Source organism: Aythya fuligula, chromosome 1, assembly GCF_009819795.1.
Source record: "Aythya fuligula isolate bAytFul2 chromosome 1, bAytFul2.pri, whole genome shotgun sequence".
Classification (NCBI taxonomy): domain Eukaryota; kingdom Metazoa; phylum Chordata; class Aves; order Anseriformes; family Anatidae; genus Aythya; species Aythya fuligula.
In genome coordinates this window covers 10,018,577-10,038,547 of record NC_045559.1, presented here as the reverse complement: position 1 = coordinate 10,038,547, position 19,971 = coordinate 10,018,577, and the positions used below count along the sequence as shown (strand labels likewise).

The 19,971-nt window shown below is 35.1% G+C and overlaps 1 protein-coding gene across 5 annotated transcripts in view; it reads right to left on the bottom strand.

The window, feature by feature from the left end:
* Positions 1-19,971, bottom strand: part of PCLO (piccolo presynaptic cytomatrix protein) — a 365,900-nt gene that overhangs the window by 82,602 nt on the left and 263,327 nt on the right. For 4 of the 5 annotated variants that reach the window (XM_032208140.1, XM_032208141.1, XM_032208145.1 and 1 more), the window contains exons 11-13: positions 6,563-6,671; positions 5,886-5,953; positions 3,066-3,277 (exon numbers count right to left, since the gene is read on the bottom strand). In XM_032208140.1, coding sequence (XP_032064031.1) covers positions 3,066-3,277; positions 5,886-5,953; positions 6,563-6,671 — 389 coding nt within the window. The remainder of the gene's footprint in view (positions 1-3,065; positions 3,278-5,885; positions 5,954-6,562; positions 6,672-19,971) is intronic. The other variant, XM_032208144.1, reaches the window with a different exon arrangement.

Below are 19,971 nucleotides of genomic sequence, written 5' to 3'. Positions count from 1 at the left end.
ATCTCCAATATAAATCTCTCCTTCTTTAGTTTAAAACTATTACCCCTTGTCCTGTCACTATCTGCCCATGTAAAAAGTCATTCGTTCTCGAAGTGACTTTTCATTATTTGTTGTTATTATATTATTATATATTTTCAGCTTGTAGTCATTTACAAGGCTGTATTCATTTACAAGGCATATTAAATATTTTGTTTTCTCTCTGACATCAGCTGATTTAAAACTGACTGTGAAGAACTACCCAAATATTTCATAGAAAGAATTTATTTTATTATTTCATGAATAATTTAGGCTTAAAGAGATGTCTGGAAGTCATCTGGTCCAGCCTCCATCTCTGAGAAGGGCCAACTTTGAAGTTGGATCTGGATTTAAAGGCAGAGATGCAAATAATATATTTCTTTATCAGCACCTCAGTGAGGATTAATTTGAAAAGGAAAAGTATTTCACTGCTGGCTTCTCTAGGAGCAAAGGAATCTGAGGATTTAAGAAAACAATCCATTCTTCAAGACATAAGGACAATTACATTTTTCTATAGGACATATATATCCTGGATGTAATCTGTACCACAGAATGATCTTGCATTTACATAATAAAAGAGACAAGTATGCACAGGATATACTCTGTTCAAGGCTCCCAAAGGTTAAATCTCTTTTCTAATGGATAATCTAATTTATTTCTAATTTCTTCTGATACTCCCCACACACACTCATACTCTGTGTAAGAACCCATACTTTGTAATGCTATTACACCTGATGGAGAAGGTTGTCATTACCACGATTTGAAACTCATGTAAATGCCAGGCTCTGATATTAGGCGTTATCACTCTCTGTAGTAATGAGAAAAAGCATTAAATATGAGATATGCATTGCAGAATATCAAAGAGAATCCTACAACATTTCTGGAATGTATATTCTATACCAAAAGATTTTTGTAGATCTTTTTGTGTTTTGCAAATATAAAAGAAGATTTAACTTGCTAAAAGTAAGAGCTGTAGCAAAAGCAAATTACAGGCAGTTTGAATATTGTCTGTCATGAAACTGGCTAAAGTGAAGAATCAGTGCTGCAGTGTACCTGGAAATGCTTTCAGCCCAAGGCAGAGAGGCATTCCAGAAAAGATGAGAAATAGATTTCTCTTCTAAGAAAGTGCAACATTGTTATGAACTTGGCCTGCAGTCAATGAACAAAAACTGTACAAGTCAACAAGAGCTATGGTTGTTATGAAAGGAATGCCTCTCAACATGATTTTCAGAAATAAGCAAAGAATGCTTCAAATAGTTACCTGATTAGTTTTGACTTTTGCATCCCTTACATAAAGGCTTTAATTTATTTTTTTTCTTTAACCTTTTCAAGCATACAACTGAATTTTCATAAAAAGACTGTTAAATCCCTTGTGAAGAAGGAAATGAAATTTATGCATCTAACTTCAGGTGATCAGCTTCAGTGCCAAAGCTGTGAATTTAGTCCTCTCATGTAGACACGGAGAGGGACCTCTCCAGGATACACTATGTATCAGTGATTTATGTATCTCCACACACTATTCACTACTCAGTGAATTTTGACGTGTGACTTATCAACTGAATGAAAGGTCTTTCAGTGTGGATGGTGACATCTGCACTAAAAGCCCTGCACTTTCCTTTTCATGCACTGCATGCACTTCAAAGGTAGGATTCATTCGGTCCCATGGATTGTACTTCAAACTGTATTTTTCTCAGTGGTAAACATAAAGCAGATGGCAAACGAGTTCATACGTAGATGTCTACAGTATCTAGCGTAAGGAGTAATGAAACAACGATTAACATTATGATCATGTAATTCTGACAGATCCCTTAAGTTAGATGTACTAAAACTTGAAACATAGATTTAACATATGGATCATAGACCTGAGTTAGTTCATAAAAATCTATGGGAATTTTGAACAGTCAGAATTACTATGTGATGAAAACTGATCAATATATTTACACTTTTTGCTAACTTGCTGGATGAGAGAGATTTTTGTGTTCTCTCCTCACATGACAGTAAAGTGAGCATATTGAAGAGCTATCTGATATGAGCAGGCACCATTTGCTGCTTTTCATTCGTATGGTACCTAACACATTTGTAGTTCAAATCACAGTCACAGCTTCAGCAGCACAAAAATATGAAAACAACACTTCAGTAGTAACCCTATAGGGATGGCTCTCTTGTAAAATCTTGAGAGTCATAAGATAAATAATGAAGATACAGAGAAATAAATATCTAGAAAGTGTGTTGTTTTGCAACGTGAAGCTTTGCTTCCAATGGTAAAACAGTGAGAAGCTGGGTATCCAGGACAGCCATCAGCTTTAGCTATCTTCAAAATTTCTTAAGCAAATGCAGCCTTCACAAGATTGATTTTTGCTTCTGGCTTTTTTGACCAAATAATTAAAAATGTAACAGATGACTTTAGGACCTAGTTTCCTGTTTTGACTGTGCAAAAAGGCTACTAAATTCCCACTCTGCCGTCTCCAGGTGTGCAGGTGGGAGCACAGGAAGAAGGAAGTTCAGCTGAGAAATGGACAGGATGTGGCAAAGAAAATCGAATATTATGCTTAACAAGTTCACAGGAATTATCTGGTGACAAATACATTTTGACAGTGATTTTTTTTTCAGTCTTCCCCTGGCCTTCAGATCAATGCTTAATATTGCTGTGAATATTCACAGCTTGTAAAACTTCAACAGTAACTTAGTACTGAGTGGGAAATTGCAGTCTTAGTAATACCAGCATTTTCTGTGAAACTAGTACCTCACCATTATGTAGGATGCAGTTAAAAAGATACAAAAACAAATAATAAAAAGAACAATTATTTTGATTTAAAACAATAATATTGTTCAAGGAATCTGTTTTCAGAGAGGGTCCGGTCTTGTATGACCTTGGGTAAATGACTTAATCTCCTTCCCTTGTTTCCAGACTCTATGTCTTCAAAGTAATAACCATCACTATCATGGAAATGGATTCATCAGTATGTGTTTTTGCTACATAGAAGAAAATAAATAGGCAGCTTCTTATTGTCTTCAAAATGCTATTGCTGCACAACTAGCAAGTTTCATACCTTGCTGCCATGTCGCTTTTTGCTGACTGAGGGAGAACCAGGCTGACCAGGGCTGGGAATAGCGCTGGAGGTGGCAGAAGTGGCTCCAGAATGAACATGTGATGCCTTTTCCACTCCTGAGGAAGCAACCAGAGGTGCCTGCTGTAGGGAAACCTTTTGTAGCTCTGCAGCCAGCTGCTTGGGATCAACCCCAGGGGACTTCGCTTTATCTACTGGATTAAAGGAAGAGAGCTCTGTGTTGATAATTGCTAGCACATTCAAATCCATCTTGCCATGGTACAGGGACATGCTAATGATCTTTACAGTTTCTCATATCATCTACTTGTATACTCTGAGGATGCAAAAGACAAATCATATAAAAGAGATGTCTCACAACATCAACATCTGAATTCCAATCCTTCTACTCAAAACTCCATCAACCAGTGCTATTTATCCTACAAGCTTTCTGAGAAGGTTATTCTCCAGCTGAGAAACAGTATGCCTTGGATGATCGCTCTGCATCACACTGGAGCAAATCACACCGTTAAAGTCTGGCCTGTTCACAGCTGGTTCACTGTTGAGAACTAGTCCAGTATCTGAACTTCGCTGCAACAAGCTTTAACCTCAACTTTTTTTTTTTCTTTCTTTCTTAATCAACTGGACTTTCAATAAACCTAAACTCTGCTCCTGAGATTATTTATACAAATATTAAAGAGAAAAGCATCTTAAAACATTAGCACTGCATATTATTCAAAACAATAATACAGCCCTACATGAGACACCTGTGGTAGGACTGTAATTGTCTCCCTACCCCCAGAAATGAATGGGTAGAATTTGCTCTAGAGATGACAATTCCCATTTAATAAAGAAATTAGGCCAAGTAAGTTCCATACGTGCCTTAAAGTGCTTTGAGTTAAAATGACAATAGGCCCAGCCTGCTTTCTATGTTCTCAAATGTATGAAAGGTTCAAGGTCTTTGTTATAGTCTTTGATCTTATTCAGCTAAGGTTTAGGCAACATAAACTATTTAAGTTTCTATTCCTAACCTATACACTGCTATGACAATGCCTGGTGGTTTGTTTACTTGTTTGCAGATTACTGGGTATTATAGTTTCCTCAGAGTACTAAATTCATTTTGTCCTGGACAGAGGTGAAGGCAATATGTTAGCCACCTCCTGGCTGCTAGGCTGGATTAGGTTTATCTTTCTGGAAGGAATGGCAAATGCTACTTTCCAAGAAAAAACAAAACAAACAAACAAACAAAAAACTCTGCAGAACCTCAGATGTGATGGCTAGAAAGACTTGGTTTGGCAGACAGAAGGCACTCTACAGAGTGGTTCTATCTCAGAAACCACTGAAAGATGGCTAGACTAGGAGGAAGAATGTCTGCAAGGATGGGGAACTTACTTTTACTTCTGTTCTTTCTCATTCTGAGTCATACTCTGTGTTCACTTTCAGTTAATAAAAATATCAATTTCCATCAAAAGATAACTTGATGGTAAATGTTAAGTAATACTTCATATTTGTGAAGTGCTACATGGTCACAAAATAGAGGATTTAATCCAGCTACTTTATGTACCTTTTGACACAAGAGCAGCCACAAAACCATTGAACAGAGTATGGAATTCTGGGTTCCAGGGCTGGGTGAAGCTGGGTAAAACATTCTTTTAATCTGCATTGAGCCAGCCAATGGACTGCTTTACTAGTTATTTTATGGACGTTAGTTCAAAGGTAGATTGGTTATGACTAATACCATGACAGGCCAGGCCACACGCTCACATAGGCCCCAGGATTTCTCATGCTTATATTGCACTGGTTCCAGTTTGCTAAGAACTTTGTTTTAGCTTGTCTGGCTGCAACAGCAATTGTCTATTGAACAGTTGGCTATGACTTAAATTTCTCTTAGTTACATTTCACCTTGCATAACTGTGTTATAGGCATTATGCCTATTCTTAATAATTTTGAGATGTAAAGGAATAACAGCAATTATGCTGTGCAGAATCATCTATTTCTGTTGCTTCTAGGTGTATGGGCCTGGAGTGACAACACTGTTGCCAGGTTTGGGCACAGGATGATAGCTGAGGCCCCAGGGCTCCCAGCAACTCACTGGTACTGACACTAATATAAACTGAGGAGCTTGGCAAAATCAATTTTAGGACCAACAGAAGGAACAAAGAACAAGTATCTATCATGTGTAAAGTGTACAATAACCAGTCAAGTCATGTGTGATGCAGAGTTGCTGACCAGCATGGAAAAAGCATGGCACAAAGCATGCTAGAAAACGTAAAAAAGGCCCCAAGCAGATCCTGAAGAGAAGAGGAAGGAGTCATCGTTATTATCCTCCTTCCAGCAAGAAGTCCACAACTCTCATCATAAACATCACACTCCTTCCAGCAGATTCCTCCAGACACTGTTGACTCTGCAAGGCCCTTGGAGAGAAAGCACAACTGTGGGACCTAGAGAAGCAGCAGAAGGGGGACCATAACACCATAGAAAAAAGGGGTAGTTAGCAGGATGTTTTCCCTGCATAACAGATTTTAGCTGCAGTACTGTTACTGGGATTTTCTTTGTATTAATTAGATGGTGTAGACTGTGTCAGTATGGATTGAACTGAACTAATAATAATAGCATCTGGCTTCATTTTGGTTATTCTGTTATAGCTTTCAGTTAGTCTAAAAATAAATGCTCAGCTTTGTTTATCAGGTGCGGTCCTCTTTCTGCCCTTAACAAGATTTGGGGAGCAATATCTGAGCTTACGACGCTATTATCTCAGCTTACATCATATCCAGTTTCCAGTTGTTATTCGGTGCTCAAATATTGAAGCAATGTCTTATGGCTCACCTGCCTTTACCGGCTCATGCAGTTCCAGGTGCTGGGGATTCTCAGAATCTGAGAGCATGTTCAGGTCCCTAAAAAAAAAACAATGAGAAACCTGAGACAGAAGAAACTCTTTCTTCATGCACTCATTTTGTATTAAGTAGATAAATGAATAGTGGTTCATGAAAGAAAGCAGCTCCCAAGCATGGCCCCTTGTTAGATGACACTTATTTGCATTGCTGTTAAAGAGCTGAGGAGAAAAGGTTCTTTCAGGGTGAAGTACTTAATGGATTGAATGCAATTTTATATATTTCTCATGATGTTTAACTGACTTTCACCTGAAGGCTATCAGTAAAAGTCAAGTTAGTGCTAAATTACCATCTTTTTCTAATGGCCAGTAAATTCAGTGGTTTGTATGTGTTTCAATGAGAGGAAACTGTGGCCTGAAAATGGAGGTATCATTGTTTGCAAAAGTACGATTGCTAACATCTACCTCAGCATATCATTCCTCTTGATTTGAACTAAGAACAAACCAGACCTCCCACACTCACACTGAACTCTTTTGCTAATTATTACATTGATGCTTCATGCTAACAAAGATTTTACCTTAGCAACCATAAATTAAAAAAGAAAAAGAAAAAAAAAAACAAACATGAAAAGCCAAAATAATAATGGAAACAGAAAGATGGGGAAAAACTCACAGTCTTACACATATTTCTGCTTCCCCACTTTGTTGAATAATAATACTCTGGACTTCTTCATAGGTTTTTCCAGTCAGGGGGATGCCATTCCACTCCAGCACCTGCATTCCTAAAATGGCAAAACAGCATAAGGTCAAGTGCTCAGATTTTGACCAAGGTATCAGATAGACTGCTTAAACAAGAAGATTTGATGTGACATTTAGTGAAAGTTGTTTAAGTGGCACAACACATTATCAAAACCCTTTCCTTTCACACAGATGAAGTTGTTATACGTTAGTGTCCCATCAGCTACAAATTGCCTGTTTGAACAAGTCATTAGATGAATTCCCTTCTAATTCAAAATATACATGCACTGTGTGCAGTGTGGGTTGCATGATATTGAAAAACTTTTGCAATTTCAAAAGCATGCACACCTACCAAAATGGCAAGAAACCAAATCATGTCTCATATGTGAGACATTTCCTGGCTAGCCATGGTCTTGGAAGATAGACAGTTCAATCCAATGGCAAACAGCTGTTGAGAATCTGAGCATCAAAATGGGACTAAATTTGTAAATATGATTTGATAATTCAAATGCATTTTCTCTACTTTGTCCCTTAAAAAAAATACAACTGGATGAAGCTGTTTCAGTACAACTGATATTAAATGAAAATTTACCTCCGCATTTCAAATACCAGCCAGGAAACACACATTTACACGCACATTTACATTTTATTTCCATATAATTTCTAATGAAGAAACTCTCAAAATAGCTAACCATAACAAATTCCGAAGGATAGGAACAAAGCTATGATAAACAGGCTGAAAAAAACTTGATCTAATACTGATCTAATCTGTTGTGTTCCAGGACCATCCCAGGGCCGTGCCAGGTATGGAGGAAGCACATGTTATAAAACCCACTATTTGAAGAATCAGTCCCTCATGAGGTATATTTTGATGAGAAATCTTTTGGCTACAGTAAAATGCTTACAAAAAAACAAAGTGCAGATTCATAACTGGGGGTTACAATTCAGGTTTCAAGAGCTGCATTTGTGTTTTGGATAGTTTGTCAAAACAGTGGCTCCACAGGAGTTAACCTCTTATTAGCACATAAGAATGTCAAAATCCAACTTTCAGGCTCTAGACGTAAAAAATTGCTTAATGGGAAAAGACATTAAATTCTTAATATTCCACTAAAAAGAATGTATTACAAAACATCTGAAAACCACATCATCCACACAGCAAGGAAAACCACAAACACTTAGCTTGCTACCACTTACACAGATAAAATCAAGTCTTCAGCTGGGTTATATTTTTATTTCAAAATCCTGTGCTGTTGCATATAACAAAAGGGAAAAATAATGAAGTGAAATGTGGAAACAAACTTATAAGAAAACTTGTTGTTAAAGAAAATGTAATGAGAATTGTTTAGGGAATAAAACAAATTAAATTATTTGACAATGAAAGAAAATGAGAAATAAAGACTGTAACTTCATATTATAGCATTTTCTGTAGGATTCCATTATTTAGGATTTGAAATATCAGATTTGCTCATAACTTTTCTCAGTAAAAATTTAGCAACTTGTTCACAGCAGTCAGTTTACATAAATACAAACTGTGCAGAATGACTAAAAAGTGATGCTCAGAAGGCAGTAAAGCCAGCTGCTGACTGCCGAAATAGATTTGTCTTTCTCTAAAATTTAGCCCCTTTTATTCACCAGTCATTATTCAGAAGCATGATTTTGCTCTTGCTTGTTAGAGCAGATCTGGTTTTAAGCTCAGTTCCTCTGGAATAAAGCAGCAGTAATTATGAATAAATGCAGTTCCCCAGTTTTCCGCCACACAAACATAACAGCATGCACTGTCTTTAGAAGGCTTCTAGAAAAAAAAAAAGGAACTGAAGTTATTTTCTTGTCAGTGTGTGCCCTCACAAAGCCACTGTGGCATCAGAAGTTGAGTACAATAGTAAGAACCTCTTAAATAAGACAAAGCAATCCACCACTTCCATGTATTAGTGGCAATGAACAAAAATAAATCTGAAAAGTTTTAGATGTTTGAAAAAGTGAATAACATCCTTCTCTAAAAGAAGAGCTTTGCTGACAAAATGCAGACAGACACCATCCTAGTTTTACCACATCCTGCCTGCATGGCTTCTGAAGAAAAAGTACCCAGCTAAGTATCCATAAGGCTATCATCAGTGGGTTGTTTTAATTTAAAAGACCAGCAGGAAGAGTCCAGCAGAGCACTGCTACAGTGCTGGGATGAGGAAATCTACTCTCATTTCCATCAGTGAGAGTTGCACTACAGAGTGCACCACAGTAACTCACTTGGTCAGTAAGACCAAGCACATCTGAACAAAGAAGCAAACTGAAACGAAATTGAATCTCAATAGCCTCAGCTCATGCAGAGATCCATTTAACACTGTCAGTATAAGGGTAAATCACTTTTACTGGCTGCCTTGTGGATTTACAAATGTTTAAAATCAACGCTATTTACACATGATTTAATTGTTCTGACTAATAGCCCTTAAGCCTAAGAAAAATGTTTTTTTGACAAGATGAATTCTTTCTTAAGGAGCTACTGCTAAATCATAAATTCTCTTGCAGGGAAAAAAAAAAAAGTGCTACAAAGAAAACCATGAGGGGTAATGTTAGTCTAATAACAGATAGAGAAAAAAGGTACTAAGGAGTCACAAAGAGTGAGTGGTGATAATGTTTTTCGCCTAAAAAACAGTCACATTCTGTAAATAGTCTTTACTAGTCATGACATATACACATTGCCAAAACACTGTATGCTTCAAATCACCTGTGCTTAGCAGACAAAAACAAACAAGCAAACAAACAAAAACAAACAAAAACAGGAAGATGAGAAATCATACATTGCTCTATGGCAACTCTACTGACTGAGGAAGAGCTAGTAATTACCCTGATAATTGAATCCACATCTTCTTCCATCTTTATTCTTTATTATTATTATTATTTGTAATAATTGGAACAGCTACATGTAATGAGAGTGAGCTAGTGAGCTACAACTTACTTTTAATAATATCAGCCCCAACATTCTGCAAATCAGCTTTATACATCAGGATCTCCACCCTACTCTACTACATGTGCTGAAATACTATTTGCTCAATGTTTTTGAAATCTACTTTGTGGTGAGATTTAGAACTTGGAATCAAAATAAATATACTATTTTCCACTGATTATAAAATAATTATTCCAGAGAGGGAAACTCATACATGCATGACTGTCATGAAGATATCCAAATTTTGCTGGATTAATAAAAGCCTTTCCCTTCAAAAACATACTACAGTCATACTGTATCAAAAGTGGCAAACACATCCTATCTTTGCCTATCATATTCATATATTCTTCCATATGAATCTTCTACTGGCCATAGTTGGAACATGATCAAAATCTAAATGCACATTTGCTCTGGAACAGTATAGCCATTCTGTCTTTATTTATAAGTACAGTACTTCAACTTCTCCTGCACTTGTTCTGGTTGCTGCTCTCAGTGGTTAAGCTAAAAGTTTGCTCCTGGAAGAGGGCCAGTGCTTGTGCTGTGGAAGCAAGGAAGGGACCTGCATTTCATCAAAATCCTCACAGGAAGCAGGAGTCTTACAGTATAATACTATACTTTTTAATAATTTAATGCTTAAACTGTTCAGGATTGCCAGACTGTTTTTAACAACTAAGTCTTAGCTTTTTATTTTTGTACCACCTAAAATAGGCCAATTATTTGTTCACTGATAACAATAAAAAATGAAAACTCTGCAGAAATTATTTCTTTTTTTTTTTTTTTTTTTTTTTTTTTTTTTCTGGCAGTTTGACTAGTTATTTGACAGCTTGTGAAATGGAAGTTAAGTATTGGTGAAACTTAAAATCTGTAATAGTGGGGAGTCAGGGACTATTCAGAAGTAGGTTCGATCAGCCTGGGAATGAAGGTACTTGAAATAATTACCTGCAGTCCTTGAAAAAGTTTTAATAAGAAATTTTCTTTTCTTTAAAAAAGAAAGTTTTAATAACATGGGAAAAAAAAAAAAAAAAAAAAAAAAAAAAAAAAAAAAGAGCTCTTTAGTTTATGAAATAAGTTCACAAGAGCCTGAGTAAACCTATATCCATCTATGAGGAGCTGCAGTATTGATACTTTCCTGGCCTGGCCATACGCTTCAAAATAGGAATCTTCTGCTGATAATTTTTATTGTCTATGCTAAAGAGCTAAGCCCTGTAATTGCTGGCTACTTAGATTTGTAAACATCATATGTGGAGCAGATGTTAGAAAAAAATCTTACATAACAGCAAGGACTATGTTGGCTTTGCTCTCTGCTCAGTCTTGTGCAATGTTTACAGCTGCTCAGCTGAATTGTGCAAAATGCAGCTCACCACTAATGTTCAGTTGCTTGTATAAAATTATGCACTTTTTAATTTTCATAGGTTTGTGAGATGTACTTTTTAATGCTTTCATAAGTTTGAAATACAAAGCATTGCAAATTTGCATATTGTCCTAAGAGGCTGCGGAATCTGGAGGTATTCAAAACCCAATGGGACACAGCCCTGAGCAATTTGCTTTTGCTGACCATGCTTGGAGCAGGGTGCTTGAACTATAAGATCTCCAGAGATGCCTTCCAGCCTCAGCTGTGATTCTATGTAAAATAGTTAAATTTTGCCTTATGGACTATGCTTTACCCATAAAAACTGTAGCTTTATGTATCAAAGAAATGAGAAATAACCAATTCCAGGGATATTATTCTGGATCAGAAAGAGTTCAGAATGCAGCCCCATGAATTAACTGATGTGCTCTGAGTGTTTTTGTTTTTGGAATAGCTTTTTTTTTTTTTTTTTTCATAAAGCCAGGAAATATTAAGTGACAATGAAAAAGTTTGCAATATTAAATAATCAGAAATTATTTCCATTATTAAACTCTGTGTGTGTCTAGATCTCATAGCTTCTTTTAATTTGTTGGTTTACATTCAGTGTTAGAAGTTAGATATAATTAAGTCCTGTATCATGGACCACAGAATTTAGGAGAAACTTAAACAAAAACAATTTTTCGTTGTTCTCTTACTTTTTGCACAGGCATTTTATAATAGTTTCTTTGGATAGGGTCTTCTCTCATTAAGCAAGAATTAATTAAACTAATCATCTGTCATCCTATTTAAAACAAAACAGTAAGCAAGATCTGAGAGCTGACAAAATGGACAATTGTAATATGACCACTAGTTCTATGAACTCCATTAACATTACTGCTGGTTTGCACTGATGCAAAGCATTGACTCAAATGCCTTTTTTTTTGTTGTTGTTGTTAGTAAAAAATAATTAAAACAAACAAACAAACAAACAAACAAAACAGGTTAATAGGTACTGGCTGTAAAACAGCTTTGGACCAAAGTTTCCTGTGACTACACTAGGAGTGATGAAGACTTTAGAATGTGTGTAGAAATGACAGCTTCCCTCAAATGCCTGTAATAGGAAAGATTCAGAGCCATTAACCTTACACTATTTAGAATATTGTGTTTTCATATTCAGAGTATTTTTCAGCAGAAACATAAGCTCCACTATAATACCAGGTAAATGACTACTTTTTCTCTGAAGTGAATTTCAGTGAAGTTGTTAGACTTCAAAACATACATGATTGATTTACCCACAGAAACAATACGGCAAAGATGAAAATATCTTACATGGTTGCTTCAAAATATCTCATCTAAGACAGAAGAGGTACTACTATCTTCCTTCTCCGTAACTGGTGAGTTCCTTGGCTTTGCATTAAGATGATAAGCACTCTTGAATAGTTATTTTCATTTACTCCACAGAACTATGCAGTTATCAGTTATTTATATCCCGTGAGTTCAGACAGAGCTGTCTGGAGAGGTTTTTGTTATTTATCCTGCAGCCTTGAGAGAAAAGCTGACTATATGGTATGAAAGCATTACTGAAAAAAAGGTAAGTCAGAGCAAACTAAGAGACTAAAGTATCCAAGATGTTTAGGGTGGTTGGATCATAATAATTAAAAAGAAACAAAGAAAAAGAAAGAAAAATGTCTTCGTGGGTTGGCCTGGATTTGGAAAGAGCATAGCATCTGTTCCTACATATATTCCAACATTCTTGTAAAATTTCTTTTTTATCTGTTTCCTTCATAGTGATCAAGGGCAGAAATATGTCTTACTTCTTGAAGATTTGCAAGGATATATATATTTGAAGAGCTTGTACTCTGTTTGGGCGCTCTCAATAAACGCATCCTTCAGTCCATTGCCCGGGTGATAAAGCTGTGTTGTTTAACTGAATATCATTGTATACATAACATTCCTATCCTAAAAAAGCACAACAAAATCATAAAATATGCAAACAGAATAGGTCTTGTTATTATAGTTTCTGACTGTCAACTGAAAGACACATATATATCCCAGTTTCCATGCATTTTCAGTTATTTATTTTCCACATTTACTGTCCTCTTCAGATTTGCTTTTAAGACATGAGCTGACTGCGTGATTAGATTTTAAATTGTGTGAAAAAAAAATGTGAAAATCATTGAAGATCTTACTTCACTGAATATGAGTCCCAACATAGTTGCTTCAAATAGAGAATTGCTAAACTGAGCCAGTGAACATCTCTTGAATTTTATTTCAAACTGTATCACAATGAACACTATTATAAAGTTAATCTTAGTCATATTTTCTACAATACTATATTGCAGTGCCTTCTATTCAGTATACCCAAGGTGCCTCAGTCAGAAGTGCTGTCACTAAGAGTTAGTAATTACTTCAAAAAAAATCAGACAATACATGTATAGAAGTATATTTTTTATAAGTCTCAGAATTGCTCTCCTACTGCAACTTAAGTTAGACATTACAATATTAGAATAGATCTTCTGGTCTTGATTATGTTATAGCTATATATGCAGATTGTTGGGGTTTATTCTCTGCTTCTTCATAGATTGCCTGGTTTATTTTTATGAAAAATAAATAAGTCAATTTGTTTTGTTTTATTTTTTTCACTTCTCTGTCTAATGTCCACAGTGGAAAAGAAAACTGGGCTCTCTAGGCTAGATGTTTCTGTCAGTAAAATGTAAATGTTAACATCTATCCATTTCACAGAAATTCAGAAATATTAATTTGAAATTCCAGAAACTGCTATGAAAGTTAAGTGTGCACTGAGAACAAGGAGAAACAGTATCAACTGCAGTCTGACATTCAACACTAAATTACTTCATGGTCTGTTTTCTTCAGTTATTTTCCTTTAATTTCTAAACCTTTGTAACGGTTAAAAATAGGTTGATAAAAGTCAATGTGTTAATGTATTTCTTTGTACTGCTAGGCATGAATCACACCGAAACTCATTATTTTTTTGATGACACCTTAATTTCCTCATCCATTCATCATTCATATAAAGGCTGAATATTTTCCATTACTACAATAATTATTATATAGACAACACTTGCAAATATTAAAAAATTGACATGTTCATCAGATGAAGATGATAGAAATGGTTCTGCCTATGCCTCACAGTTGTTATTCTGCTACAGTCAAATAACAGTCATAAAAATACAGCCAGAGTAAATCAACCATGCATCTGGGGTGTACTTAGCATCTACAGGCAGCCATGCAATACACCACAAATGAGTACAGCTGAGGCTATCAACATTGTTCTCAACTTTTCTCTAAGTCATAGTCAGCTTTCAGATTTCGAAATATATGTAATTAGCACATGGTATTGTAGGCCACCCTTCAGTTTGAACTGTGCTAGGGAAAAAGTGATGATGCGGATGTACGTGTATGACCTGAATTGAAGATCTTGACAAGTTAAAAGAAGGTTAGAGTCACTGCTTATGATAAAGATTTCACCACTGCTTTACCTTCAGAATTCATAGATTAGATTAGAGTTACAGACAGATGATTGGTTATACCATGCTAAATAAAATGCTGTGGTGAATTGTAACTATTATCACTCTATGTTTCAGGAAAAAAAAAAAAAAAGAAAAAAAAAGTTTACTCCCAAATGAAGAACTCCAACTTTCTACCTCTGTTGGGGCTTACTGAAGCCAAAGGCTCTTCTCATACAGATATGCACTGACCTGAGGGGTCTATCTTTGCTTGATTCAGCCCTGTCTGGTCTGCAGCGATGTTACCATGAAGGAATTAGAGTCTAATCCAGAAAATATTGGAATCATTGCTATCGTTTGAACATTCAAAGAGCGCTAGGAATGAGCGAAGGCCATTGTTATGCATTGGATGACAATGACTTGTAAAGTCATGTATAAAAACGAACAGAACGATTTCTGCTACTCACAGTAAGAAAACACCACAGTTTAAGTAAAAAGTTAAGCCTTCTTAATGAGAATGACTAAAGACCTTAAAATATCCCTCTGTCATAAAGGATAGAGTGAGATCTTTACTTGATGTGCTCTAATAGGAGTCACTATGTCAAATAATCATCCCCTATGGTAATCATCCCCAAGGGTAATTTTATAGTTTTGACACTATGTGATTATTCAAATATAAAGTAAAGTAGAATTTACTCACTATTACCTCATTTGTCAGAGTCATCTAACCTGAAAACTATGAAAACTGAGTAAAAACTTCTGGCCAGAGGTATGCAGTTCTCCTCTCCTCCCCATATCTATTTTGCTATTGTATACATGTTATTATTATTAGGGAAATTATACTCCTTATACTGCTAGTAGGTAAATTAATTCCATGATCATAAAATCATAGAATGATTAGGGTTGGAAAGGACCAACCAAAAGAGTATTTAGTTCCAATCCACCTGCTATGGGCAGGGACACCTCCTACCAGACCAGGTTGTATAACACCCCATCCAACCTGGCCTTGAACACCTTAAGGGATGGGGCATCCACAGCTTCTCTGGACAGCCTGTGTTATTGCCTCACCACCTTCAGAGTAAACAGTTCCCTCCTTATATCTAATCTAAACCTATTCTCTTTCAGTGTAAAGTCATTACTCCTTGTCCCGTCACTGCATCCCCTGACAAAGAGTTCCTCCCCAGCTTACCTCTAGGCCCCCTTTAGGCACTGGCAGGCCACTGTAAGGTCTCCCCAGAGCCTTCTCTTCTCCAGGCTGAACAGCCACAACAACTCCTTTAGTCTGTCTTTGTAGTAGAGATGCTCCAGCCCTTTGATCATCTTATAATTCAAGCTATTTTTTTCTGTCACGTATTGAGTTTTCAGTTAGGCATAATTACTGAAACTATTTAAAAACTCATTTAAAATATGTGCAACTTTTTATCCAGAAAAAAAAAAAAGTTATTTTTTTTCTTTTTTTTTCTTTTTTTTTTTTAATTTCAAAAGGATATTTAAATTCTATTTTTTGTTTCAACATAATATTTACTTTGAAACTAAAGAAAATGTATCTCCTATTTTTACAGGAAAAAAATATTAGAAAGTCAACTTTAATTTTTATGCAGGTAGAGGTGGAAGATCAAAGCCATGCCAAGATATGGTAGTAATGTAGCTTCCTACCTTTATTTCTCATTTAAAAAGGAGGCTTCTTTTTGTTTTTCATATTTTCTACCATTTCATGGACATTTTTATTAGCCATAGCAATAATTTAGTATTTCAGAAGTTCAAGGGTATAAGACAGATCTTAAATCTGTCTTCTCAACAACAGGTATTGGTTTTGCTACAGGGAATAGTAATCTCTTCATAAAGATTAAGAAATTCTTGCTTTCTTATGAGGCAGAAAAATATTTTCCCTTCTGAAAATTCTCTTTTGTCAGAAGTGTAGAATTCTAACCATTGGAATGATTTGTTTTAAACCAACATTTGCTAATCTTTTTGTAGAGGTTATTTTGATATTTGTACAAATTCCTGACATACAGTAGCACATCCTTAACTGTAGGACCACAGTATGTGGAACAGATTTGTAATCTGAACCAAAGATGAAAATACATAAGAGTATTATTATTTTTTTCATAACATTTTGAGCACATTTAAAACAATAAAGAAAGAGCATAAAGTATACATCTCTGCAGTAAAGAACTGTCATGCACAATGAAAAAAAAATCACCCTTTTGGTTTTACTTTGCTTTGGGCCTTTAGTCAACAAGACAATTTTGAGCTGTTTAAAACTAAGCATCTTGTTAGCTGTCTAGGAATTTTGAGTAACTAATGAATGAAGAAAAACAGGCTTCTTTCAGGATGGTTCATCTCAACTGACACCTATTTAGAATGAGATGAATCACATCCCTCAGGGTACTCTTCTTTCAGTTGTGGTTTGAAAAGGAGAACATCATACCAAGATTAGATTATTTATTTTTCAGACATCATAAAATAACTATACATTAGTTCCCCTCTTTGTCATTCAAAATCAGTAATCTATCCTAGAAACAAAAATGGCCTTTATTTTTTTATTTGTTTGTTTATTTATTTTCAATTTAGCAAACTAGCAGCTATACCTTATCAACAATAAGAACAACCTGGTAGATATAAGGATGAAGAGGGTGGCCTTGGAGACTGGGTTGTAGTTTTGCTTCCACTGTAACCATTCAGATGAAGAAAGGCAAGATAACAAGCCTCTTTGTGCTTCAGTTTCATTCTGTGATAGAAAGTAGTGGTGGAAAGACAATGGCATTGTACACTAGCCTTGAAAATTGTCAGACACTATTAGTAGTGTTCCTGCATCAAGAATCTAGCTAATATTAAGAGTTATGGGAGATAGTACTTGTGAAGTGCTAAGGGATGGGTATTAATTCTTAAAGATTCATAACTCTATATATCCCTCATTCACAAAGGATTTTAGTGAATTTAAGATTTTTCAACTTTAAGAGATCTAGGTTACATATCTTCTAGACAAATAAGAGATGCTAAAATTTAGGATTTAGCAACAAATCATATTTTTAACAGTAGAGTTGAAAAATTGCAGTTGAAGAACTTGTTCTTTCAAGTTCCTTCAGTGATAAAATCAAGTATAAACTCCATTTTTCAGAACATTTATTGAGTGATATTAATGGTAGTCTAATATCACTTGGATTCACAGAGATAGTAGGCTCCCTAGTGTCATGTTAAGGCTGTCCAAATCAGTGTTTCCAGTTCCCAAAACACCCTATCCTGGGAGCTCAAGCTGTACTCATTGTGTTGGCACATCCTGAAATAAGGACTATGAATTAGAAAAATCTGTCAGGTTTCTATCCATGACTTTGTTAATCCAGTCAGAGAGATCAGGCAGCACAACTTGATGATCTTTATAGCAACTGAACTATTCTGTTTAGTTAGTCAAATTTGGATGGAAATTTGTGAACTGTCATATTTAAAAGTACATTGGAACTTGGAAATCTGCAACACAATCAGAGAAAGGGAATTAAGCCTCAGTAATAACTGCCATACATCTCACAGTCTAATCCTATTAACAAGAATGGTCCATGACACACAAGTGAAATTTCCCTTTAAGAAAAATAAATAAAAAATAACTAATGCTCCACCTTAGAAATCCTCTGCTATTTAAACATTTCCAATATACTTGTACCTGTCACATGAAGTTATTATTTTTTTCAAAATCTCTCTGCATGAATTTGGTCTGCAGTACTTTATTGATAAAGCAGCATTATTCTCACAAATAGGTCCATTGTAATAAAAGTAAAATTCATGCACGAAGGAAGAAATAGCCTGGTGAAGAAAGGTTACACGATTAGGCCAATGGTTATGCCATTCCCTGTAGAGATCTATTCAAGATATTTCAGTGCACAATTACTTAAGCTACACTGCACATTCAAGATGCGATGTGGTTATCTGGCAACTATATACTCAATCAACTTATGTGGGTACTCACATAATATTTTAAAAATGGGCACTATTGGTTTTACTGAAGCTTTTATATTATAATAAATTGTTGTTGTTGTTTTAATGTTATAATGATCTTTTGGAACTCAAGTCAAAGACTGATATTAGAAGAACTTGGTATGAGAAACGGTATTTAGGCAAAAATTTAAAAAGTAACATGTGAAGATGAAGTAATTAGCTCTCTGCAGGACAGGGGTAGGAGAGAATCTCCTCCAGAAAAGGAGTAAAATAATAAAAGAAACACTAGTATTTTTCTATTTGACTATTCATACTGGTAGGTTTCTCTACTGCTGACAAAGTCTCATTCAAATGTTGGATTTACATTATTCCCAGGAAAGATCTGGTGTACATTTTTGACATGTATATGAGTTTCTTCTCCATGGAAACTTTGCAAAAATAATTTCAATAGCAAATCCCATACAGCTGAAATTTCTTAGAAGGAACTTGTATGATAAATATGTTATTCTTCATATTCTTTTTTTTTTTCTTCCTTTTTTTTTTCCTGTTTCTAATAGAACTAGAAACTGTCTCTTTTGATGCTCTGGCAGTCTTAACCTAGCAACTACACAGCAACCTCCAGGCCCTTTTTTCTCCATACTTGTGTGTCTTAATTATGCATCAAATCTATGTATAGATGCCAAACACTTATTGAATTCTCAGCACTGAGAATAAGATTTTAAAAACGGGCACTATTGGTTTTACTGAAGCTTTTATATTATAATAAATTGTTGTTGTTGTTTTAATGTTATAATGATCTTTTGGAACTCAAGTCAACTCTCCCTTTAGCTTTGCTGGGTATTTCAATGGCCTGTTCTTGAAAAGCATGTCCCAAGTGAGATACTGTGTGTAATTTTTAAACTGACAAATGTGTTAAATTGACGCTTCAGCTCTGTAGGGTCAAGCTCAAATGTGTAGTATAGATGAACAAGGACAAATGAGCTTGATTATTTCACTACTTACTCCTTTAAGACTGCTTTCATTTCATCAAAGTTATTGTACAGGTTAAAATATTTTTCCCAGAGCTGAGATATTAAATTTATTGCTTTCAAACAATGCAACAAAGCAAAATAACAGTGTGTCTCTTTATATCAAACCATTAAATATCCTTTCCCAGCAAAAGGAAGAAAAATAGATATTGTATTTAGATGAATAATAATGACATATTTACTTTCTTCTAAAGAAAAATTAGGCAAAAACAACCTCTCCCCCAAACTGAACAATTATAACTGTAAAACATTATGAATCAGTTATGTAACAATAGATGTAAATAAGGTAAATATAAGCATGCAGTAAAAAAATGCCAGCTGAACCTAGAAATCCAACCACATTCTGAAGATAATAAAACACGAAAGTGCAAGTGATACCACATACTTTAAAGATGAAAGAGTTTGAGCAATTCTCCTTGGGTAAAAAGAATTCAAGAAATTGCTAAACTGTCTATCAACTTATCAGCATTTCAAAGGCTTCATCTTCACCAAAGCTCATAATTATTTTCTCTAAAATTAATGATCCTTTTTTTTCCTTTTCCTTCATCCTTTTTTTTTTTCTTTTTTTAACAGATGGTAATAAATATTGTCTTGAATATATATAACATTTTTAAAAGAAAATAGTATTTTAAAAAATCACTTTTCCCAGTTCCC